Raw genomic sequence first — 10,425 nt, 5'->3', positions numbered from 1 at the left:
GATGACATCTTAAAGCCTGATATTAAATTAAAAATATGCTCTGTCAGATTGTCACTAAAAGACCTTAGCTGTTGTAGAGCGACAATAAATAAACCCATAACATTATTACTACCCAGAATACGTGTCTGTGTCTTGGCAAGACACTTATTGGCATGCCAAATAATGGGAGCAGCTGACTCCATGATTCCTTTGCTGCTTACTGTTGCGTTGTACTTAATAGTCCTTGTATTGTATTATATGTCCATTTCTTAACTTCAATATAATATATGTGTATGCAGTAAGCTTAAGGTAGTTTGTTTTCGTGATGTCCATTTTCCAAATGTCCATTCCGTTTGTGGGAAAAGATTCTAAAACGTTTGCTCATAAAATCGGACAGTTTATGAAAAGTAAATTTGATGTCTACAGACGTTTTTCTTGTTTACATATAAAACATTCAAAATTAGTTCGTATTTTCAACTAAAGTCCCAGACGCCTTCGCCTTTCTGTTCAAATGTCGTATACAGTTTTACATGTCCGTGTGATTCGGCATTGACATACATCGGTACGGTATGTCCACCAGACATTTGACCACGAGAGTACGAGAGCATTTGAACTTTAGAGACTTAAAGAAAAGTGCCATCAAAGACCATATTATGGAGTGTTCTTTTTGCACAAATCAAAAATTCTGTACTGACTCATTTAAAATTTTACGCAAAGACAAATCCCAATTTGACACAAAAATTCAGGAAGCGCTATTCAAATCAATCAAACGCTACAACCCAAATTTAAACAAACAATTATTTGCGGGCGGCGCGTCCATTCTACTAAACATTTACTAAGTTAGATGGATCACGTACTCTGTTGTGCTAATTCTTTTGTAGTCATGTGGTTGCCTTTTTCTAATGTAATTTTGTTTTCCGTTTGTCTGTTTGTTTTCCACACTATTGCTTTTAACCGTTGCATATTTCTTGTTGCTTACAATCAGTTAGCTAGTTACTTTCAAGAAGTTGAAATTTATTGCATTTTATAAATATTTTCAGATTCCTGATGAGGGCTTAGGTTAAGCCGAAAACGTTCGATTGTTAAAACTATTTGTATATATGTAAAATATATTGTTGTAATGCTCAACCCTGTGGTATTGTTGTGTCTTGCCTATATAAATAGTAAAAATCCAAACTTTCCGAAAAATTGGTTGACCCCTTGGGGTGCCAGTTTCATGTTTAAATTCCTGCAGAGGATGCTATGCATACCCTCTAGCTTTGTATAGCAAAACCTAAAGAAATTGCCATTTTTAGCAATGTTAAATCAATTTGGATCTACTCAACAGGCCATGAATATGATCAAGGTGAGGTAATGGTCATACCGCTTGTAAATACATTAGAATTGGAGGCATTGCTTCGAGGGAGGCTACCTACCATCAGCATGGCAGAACAACAAGGCAGCAACATACACTATATAAGGCTAATGTACTAATGTGGTCAACGATTTGCTGTAGGTCCTCAATTCATTTCAGTTCAGCCTACAGAAACATAGAACATGGAACTACACTATGTACTATGGCGATACTATGAACTATGTACAGAGGTGCATGCAGTGCAGTGGTGTATTGCTTTCACTGATGAAATACTAGCATTGCATCTAGGAGGAACATGAAATAAAAGAGAAGCTGCCAAAAAAGTTGCTAATCAAATGGTTGGATCATATTCACTTGCAAACATAAACGCAATTACCCAAAAGAAGATGGATGGAAAAATTGTTAATTTTTACGACAAATATTTAAAAAAGTTGCAAAGATAAATGCCACTGATCATGATCACAATACAGCAATAATAAATTTTCAGAATGTTTTAAGCAAAACTTTGCCAATTCGGCTTAAAAACATACCGTATTCAAGTTGCTTAAGGAGGAAGAAGATGTCAAATTTTTAGAAAGTATGATGACAAACAGGATTGCCACATTTGCAGGTCGAGACATGGTAACAATAGAAAAAACAAAAATGGAACCGAGCAGCACTCTGTGGAATTAGCTAAAAAGGAAGAAAACAGGAAAAAGTTAGACAATTCATAGACACAACACTTGATGAAACAGCAGACTTTTCATCTGATAAAGACTCGGGAACTGAACAAAGCTATTTTGCCAACATCTTACAAAAGGTGTCATCGTCAAAGATGGCACAACGATTCGGCTGCCTTATGATATCCTCAAATACCCTTCGATAGTTGGGTGTTGTTTGAGGAACAAAATTAGCCCTGTGGCCGCTTCCATAATGATAAGGGAATTTATCACTGCGTGTGGTGGAGATATGTCAAAGGGGAACCTTAAGTATACACAGGCACTGAGGTATCGCACCAAAACAGCTAGAGAAAGTGCCATTAAAGAAAAGTGGCAACCTCCGTTACCTGGGACTAGATCCCTACATTGGGATAGAAAGCTGATGTCCAGCCTCAATTTAAAGGTCATTGACGAAAGGCTGCTACCTGTCCTTGTTTCTGGTGCGAGTGGCATTAAACTACTAGGAACGCCTAAGTCGCCTGCTAGCTCATCAGAACCTATGGGAGAATTGATCAGTACTGCAACAGAAAAGCTACTTGATGATTGGAACTGCAAAGCATCGGTGGGAGCTATGGTGTTTGATACCACCAGCTCCAATACTGGCCACATCACAGCTAGCGGTATTGCCATCCAAAATAAGTTAAATAAATCGTTATTTTGGCATGAATGCAGACATAACGCAGGTGAATAAATTGTCGGCCGTGTGTTTAATAACCTGTGAATAGTTTCATCAAAATCTCCTGATATTATGATATTTTAAAGATTCAAAGAAAACTTCAACAACTTGTCGTATAGTAGTTTAGACAAAATTTCATTTTCCTATATCGATGATGCTCACCCTGAACTTGAAATGTACAAAAAAGAGCTGATCATAGTAATGAAAGCTATGTTACATTCCAAGAAAACACCAAGAGATGATTACAAAGAGTTAATTGAGCTCACAGCCTTCTACCTACAAGCAGACATCTCCGATGTACACAAAAAGTTCAGGTTCTTGAGCTGTGGGGCAATGCATATAGCCAGATGGATGGCAAAATTGATTTATGCTATTAAAATGTCACTTTTATCCGAAAAAATTCTTGCCTTTCCAAAGAGTCCCACTATTTGTACCCCAAAACAACTGTAGAAAATTCAACGTTTTGTAAAATTTGTTGTGTTTTTTCATAAGAAATTGATGAAGAAATTGCAGAGTCAGCTTTATTTGCTTTCAAAAAACATCTTTAGTATCTGACAGCAGAATCTCTCCTGTGATCTTGTTCAGTGACAAAGTAAATGAAAGTGACAAGCAAAGCTACAAAACTGCTTTCTTTTGAAAAAACATCAAAACCCTTTAAAAGATACAGCACTGGGTTTGGAAAACCACAGTTTTCTGATATTTGCACTTTCGCCTACTCAATTACCGGTACATACAAGGATTGGTTCGAACGAGACTCTTGGTCTTTCTTTGAAGTGCTGAACATTAACACAGAGTTTTTGTATGAGCCTGTCTGCTCGTGGAAAACGGTCTTAAAACGGATATCAATTTTTTATTGCCAAAAATGTTATCAAAAAGAGGTGTTAAGCTCACAAGTGATTTTATCAGTGGATATAGGCTGGAAGAAAACTTTCAAAAAGTGCTGCAAGTTGTGGAACATGAGCGCCTGAGCGGAACCAAATCTCTTTCTCTAACCAAAGAAAACGGAATGGCCCGTTTTGGTGAGTCCGATTCGGTGAGTCTGATTCGGTGAGTCTGATTCGGTGAGAGCCCTATTCGGTGATTTTTTTTTTAAATTATTGGGTACCGTAGCCTAATTATCATTGCCGTTATAGGGTTAGGGGTTAAGAATAGGGGTTAGGAGTTAAGGTTAGGGGTTAAGGATTAGGGTTAGAGTTAGGGGTTGGGGGTAGGGGTTAAGGGTTAGGGGTTACGGATTAGGGTCTTATTTCAACATTTAGCGACGTTAAAACGATGTAAAAGTGGCAATGATAATTAGGCTACGGTACCCGATAATTTTCAAATTTTTAAATTTAAAATTCATAGTTTCAAATTTTTTTAAAAAATTACTAAATAGGGCTCTCACCGAAAAGGCTCTCACCGAATCGGACTCACCGAATAGTAGCAGACCCCAAAGAAAACGACTAAAATCGACTTCATAAATCATTCCTATTTTATCCTTGGGTCTTTTCAACAACATCAAACTGTGAAAAATGGTATTGACAATGAAGTTTCTTTTGGCAAAACAAATTTTTGATTGTATTAGAAACGCACTTTATGTGGGTTTTTTTAACAAAAATGACATTTTTTTCAAATTTTCAGATCAAAACTGGCACCCTTAAATGGTTATTTTTCACATCTTTTCTTTCAAATAGTGATTGTAGAGAGGCTGTAGAACATATATACAAAGGGCCGAATGACTACCTCAAGTTTTTAATTTCTAAGGGGCACCAGCCTCACTCTATCCTACGCGCCACCGAATCAGTTGAACATAATTGTCGAATTTAGAACTTATATAGGTACTCTTTTCGTCTTTTGCTTTGAAAAAGAAAAAAGTGCCTATATAGTGACGTCATGACCGGTCAAATAGTGTTTCAGATTCAAAGACTGGAGCCGGTCAAATAGCCATTGCCTATTTTATAACTACTGCACACACAAAAATAAGTTTCGCTGGGAAACGTTTTCTTGTTTCGTCTATACAAAACCTTGTCAGGATGGAAAGCAGACAAACTTTTGAATCAACAAAAACGTTTATACTATCACCAGGGAAGCTTATGTTTGAACAATAACGACACAAGTGGTTTATTGTACGAAAAGTAACAAAAACAATATAAAAAAAATTAAAATACAAAAATACTCGCTTGAAAAGGATCCACGTCTTTTAGGTGCAAACAGTAAGGCGCCGGTCAAATAGGTGCGCACACTGGTGGGGAGCACTGTGGCGCCCGGTCCTTTAGGTGCTATTCCTAGTGAAGTCTGCATTGTGTTTTTTAGGTGGGTTATTTTATTATTTGCTGTGTTTAATGGGCAGTGGGACTGCTATTTTGCATTCATCGAATGCTGACATTTGCACAACAATCTAACCTATAATTTATTTATAATCGATATTGCTGGGCTACCTATAGTAATAGCATCTTGTTCAGGAAAATTTATTGGTCATCAGAAAGTAAAAATAATTTTTAAATTGGTCAATTAATTCTTGGTTCTTTAGTTCATTGTACTAGGCACAAACTGTGTATAAACATTCATTTCAACATGAGTGATGCAAAATATTTCACGACCACAAAGAAGGGAGAAATTTTTGAGATGAAGGCAGAGTTAAACAGTGATAAAAAAGAGAAAAAAAAAGAGGCTGTGAAAAAAGTAATTGCAAGTATGACTGTTGGAAAAGATGTCAGGTAAAAACTCATGTCTATATTAATATTGTATATATGCCTTAATTTTGAAAGCTGCAAAAAGAAATTATGATGACCAAGTTTTTAAAGTTACATTATTTCAGAAGGTTAGCCAATTGTAATGCATTTCATATCATATATATAGTTATATATACCTTTTAGATGACACATTTTTATGATTATTATTTTCATTTATCTTTTCTAGGATTAGAAGTAATTTGAAAATTGTGTAATGCAAATTTTATCAACGTGTTAATATTTCAGTAACACCTATGTTGGTACATTGATGACAATACATGTGACTTCAAGTGTTGTGCTTTCAACAGCTAACATCATTTTGTCATTTCTTTGACAGTGCTTTATTTCCTGATGTGATCAACTGCATGCAAACTGATAATTTGGAGTTAAAGAAACTTGTGTATTTGTATTTGATGAACTATGCCAAGAGTCAACCAGACATGGCCATCATGGCTGTGAACACGTTCGTGAAGGTTAGTAAGCAAGTATATATAATAGTTTTGTTTAAAACAATGAAAACTATTAATACTACAAAAAGTGCTCAATGCCAAGCAAAAAGGCAAAGCAGAGCGAATTAAATCAAATGTAGTTATTACTATCTGAAGCCTTTACAAATTGTTTCACCTAACGGATCATCAGAAGGTCTGAAAAAACATGTAAACAGTAAAGAATCGATAATTCTGAAAAGATATTAAATATTACAACTGTAATTTAATCTGCCAAAAAAAATCTTTAAACCTGTACTTCCTGAGAAGATATTAAATATTACAACTGTAATTTAATCTGCAAAAAAAACCTCTAAACCTGCATTCCTGAAAAGATATTAAATATTATAACCGTAATCCAATCTGCAGAAAAAAACTCCAGAATTACTAAGGACAGCCTCCATCCGCCACGATAAAGTTTCAATCAATTTGTCCCAATGGAAACCAAGCAACATGATGGCAACATCTATGACATCACAAAGAAGCAAAATGCTTGTTATGATCGGCGCAACCTGTAGTAATCTACACAGAATGAATAAAAATTGTTTTTAAACCTGTAAAAATTAAATGAGATTTATAACCTGTAAAAATCAAATGAAATTTAATTTTTTCAAAATTATAACCTGTAAAAATCCCAAGGAATTGTGATGATGTAACCTGTAGTGTCCTGAACAAATGAAATTAAATCTGTTTATAAACCTGTAAAAATTAAATGAGATTTATAGCCTGTAAAAATCAAATGAAATTTTAAAAACCTGTGAAAATCAAAAGGAATATATTTTATTTTGAAGTACTTGAGTTTAAATTTGTTTCTATGACGACATTTGCCGACCAGTTCCGAACGCTTGTTCAAAAGGTGGCCACTATCAGCCTTCAGAATGGCCAGCTTTTCAGCCAAACATAGGCCACAATTGTTACGACCACCACCACTATAAGGCCGAGCACAGCTGTGGATGGACCAAGTTATTTTAGGATCAACACCCTTGTCCTTAAGGTCCCAAACTGCCTTAGATAGTTCGGTGCTGTTTCGTTTAGACCTATCCATGAAGGTACATTTATGGTTGAAAAAACGTTTTTTAAAAGTAGTTTCACAACAACCAATGTAATTAAGAACCTTCGGGCTGTTATCAATGGTAGCTTTGTAAACAATGGCCTTCTGCAAGCATTGCCCATTCAAAGGACAATCTGGCCTCACCCTACAATTGCAACCAGGCTGCGATGGTATATTATCAGCCTGCAATATTGCTTTATTGTGGGAGGATATGACGCTTGCAACATTCGGAGTACAACTGTAGCTCAGCTTAATATGTGGGTTTTTTTAAATTAATTAATTATCTAATTAGATAATTATCTTAAAATTGAAAGCAGCAAAGGCCCTAACACAATAACTTTGAAAGTGTTTGTTACAACTCGCCAGATGGTTTCAACTCGCCAGATGGTTTTCGTTATGGAAAGATAGTCGAGAAGAATTATCTCTACTCTTTAATCAGATGAAGCAATATCCGGATTCAACTAAGTTCTTAAGAAATGATTATCTAGAACTTATAAATTTATGTGACTTGTATATGGGAACTACTTCTTCAGTTGGTGTTACATTGCAACCACCAGGAACACTGCACCGAGCCAACTGGATAAGCAAGCTTATCTATTGTTCTTCTGGAAAATGAGATACTCAAATTGCAAAAGCCTTATGTAGTTTTGAGGCAGGATCAGCTGAAGAAGCTGAAAAGATTTGTCCAATTTGCTGTGTATATATGTTCCCTGGTGGCTTAGGCTACATATCCTATCAGCAGAGCTGCTCCTTCAAATGATCTCAAATTTTTAAAAACATTGTCACAATACACTGACACAGATTCTTTGGTGGCAAAAAGTACAAGGAAGGCATTTTTAAAACAACTCTGGTACATGACAGAAGAAATGGTTCCACTATCTCTCTTTAGTTCTGTTGTGTCCAACAGTGAAAGACAATCACTGCTTAGGCATTAATGCAGCAGCCAAAAGGTGATGGTATTTTCAAGAAAAGATTTGGAGTTGGATTTGGTAAACCGGTTTTTCCTGATCTTACACAATGTGCAAATGATAGAATGCTTTGCAGCTTCATAGGTCCCGATTCATGGAACTTCTTTCAACTGATGAAGATCGATTCATTTTTTCTTAGCAAATCAGTGGATGAGTGGGGTCATGAACACTCATATGCAGAAGCAAAAAACAAAGTTGATCACTTCCATGTTGTTAATGATTCTGCAGAGCGGGGTGTCAAGTTGGCACATGACTTCCTTCCATCTGCTTAGCTTGAAGAACGCTACCAGAACATTCTTCAAGTTGTAGAAAATACAAGGAAGTCATTGCATGTTGGTTGGCATGGATGTGTTATGACCAATCAATTTTGAGTTAATAATTATCCAAAAATACACTTAATTATAGAAGATGAGTGTTCAAAGATATAATTTATTTGCAAAAAACTCAAAATCAGTGGCATAGGCAATAATTTTTTCAAAATTTTTAAAGTATGGATATGATACAATCAAATACAAGTGTCAATTAATAAACATTTTCACCATTGAAAAACAACCATATAAAAATAACACCAATTTTTTTTATTTACGGGCGGTGAGTTGACATTTTTTCTTGAAAATAGTGAAATTAAGCATTGAAAAATTCAAATTAAATCTGCTAGTTCAATTTTCAACCAATCTTGTTGAAATTGCACACAATGTGTTTTTTTACCAAAAGGCACATATAAAAAAAAGTAGAAGTGAATTTGATGAAGTTTAGTTTTTTGAGGGGCGCCTGCAACACCCTACTGTATAGTGTATACAGCTGAAAGCAATACTGTTATAAAGTGATGGTTATATTTGTGATCATGCTATATGAAATCATTGAACTTTTATAATTATAGCTTACGATATATTAATACCCTTTGCATTATCATTTTCATTGATTTAGTCAATATAAGCTCACTATTTGGTGTCAGCTAACTGGGGTGCGGTATGGCAGATTGTTTGAAAACTTGGAGGTGCTTAAGGGGAAATGGTTGAGAATCCTTTGCTTGAAGCCATTGTAGTTTTTTTGTTTGTTGTATCCAGGGTTATGGCCAGTAGAGGAAAATTTGATACAGTGGACAGGAAGGCAAGAAAGCCAATGTTTGTGTCCACCTTCATGCATGCCCTTAGGTGTCTTGCTAAAGACACAGCCACATGCAGTTGAGCGGTGTCGAACAGGCAACCTTTCGAACACCGTTCTAGGGCTCTCACCACCCGGCTATGCATCCGACAAGCTTTGATCCCCACAATGTGTTCAGGATTTACCTGCAAGAACATTCTTGCTTGTTTAAAAGTTTATTTTTTTTGAAAGTGAAAATATTTACAGCGCCATACATCAAGCCGTTTTGTGCAAGTTTTTTTGTGTTTACATCATTCTTTAATTGTCCTTCATGCAGTTATTATGGAAACAATCGCAGCACTTGACGACTTTATTGTGCATTACATTGAAGGTTGGATTTAAAAAATGGTAGACCATAAAAAGCGGTGTGCCGCTGTTTTGCAAAATGTTTGCAAATATTAGTAAAGCGGTTAATAATAATATTTTGGATATTTTTAAGTAACTGAGTCATGACTTGAGGTGTTGGAAATTAATTTTCAGTTGATGAACTAAGTCGTGCACGTATTTTGGTTTAGACTTCAAAATGAAACACTGCATAGGCCTAGTGCATAATTGTTGTTACAATTGAGTGCATGACAAGAACCAAGAGTACTACAAGGAACGTAACTAAAAAAAATTAGCATGTAGTGGTTATACGTAAAACGTATGGTGCATATACGACATACGTAGTCGTTTTTGTTGTTGATTTTGTGGAATTCTATACTTTCTTGCGCAAGTCGCACATGTAAGAATACTTTCTTGAAGTTTTACATGTACAGTTTTTTCACCAAGCGTCACCTTTCAGCATCCTGTACAGTTCAAATTTCCGAGATCAAAAAATTAAAAATGTCCTAGTGAACACAATGTCGAATTAACGCAATTAGCCCCAGGAAAACTTTACAGTAAGAGTGATGATATTTTTGAATGTTTTTAACAGTGCTTGTACTCTGCAGGACTGTGATGATTTGAACCCCTTGATTCGAGCATTAGCTGTGAGAACAATGGGCTGTATTCGGGTTGACAAGATCACGGACTATTTGGGCGATCCCTTACGAAAATGTCTTAAGGTAATGTCAGTTGTTGATTTTTTAACAGATTGAAGACTGGGGTGATGCTGGCTTCGTTTCGTTTACAGAAGAGTAAACATTTTTTACCCTTTGTAAGCACTTATACAAAATGACTACGGTATTTGTGTTGTTGATTGCATGGGTGAAACATATTATAATTTATAATCTATGCAAATTATGGATGTAGACCTTGTAGATGTGTCTGAGTCTATGTAAGCAGTTAACAAAATGCGTGATAGTCGGCCTAGCGCCGGTAAATGATTGATTGTTGCTTTCTGCATGCTGTTCAAATGTTTTAACCAAAGTTCTGAATT

At 35.7% G+C, this 10,425-nt stretch overlaps 1 protein-coding gene across 1 annotated transcript in view; it reads left to right on the top strand.

Annotated features, from left to right (window-relative positions):
* Positions 1-5,153: 5,153 nt before the first annotated feature.
* The window catches only part of LOC145778137 (AP-1 complex subunit beta-1-like), a 59,051-nt gene continuing 53,779 nt past the window's right edge, over positions 5,154-10,425 (top strand). The window contains exons 1-3 of the mRNA XM_082589564.1: positions 5,154-5,403; positions 5,756-5,891; positions 9,998-10,111. Coding sequence (XP_082445690.1) covers positions 5,261-5,403; positions 5,756-5,891; positions 9,998-10,111 — 393 coding nt within the window. The 5' untranslated portion in view covers positions 5,154-5,260. The remainder of the gene's footprint in view (positions 5,404-5,755; positions 5,892-9,997; positions 10,112-10,425) is intronic.

The sequence above is a fragment of the Aplidium turbinatum genome, chromosome 1 (genome assembly GCF_918807975.1).
Source record: "Aplidium turbinatum chromosome 1, kaAplTurb1.1, whole genome shotgun sequence".
NCBI classification, from domain to species: Eukaryota; Metazoa; Chordata; class Ascidiacea; order Aplousobranchia; family Polyclinidae; genus Aplidium; species Aplidium turbinatum.
This window is presented reverse-complemented; position numbering and strand designations above follow the sequence as displayed.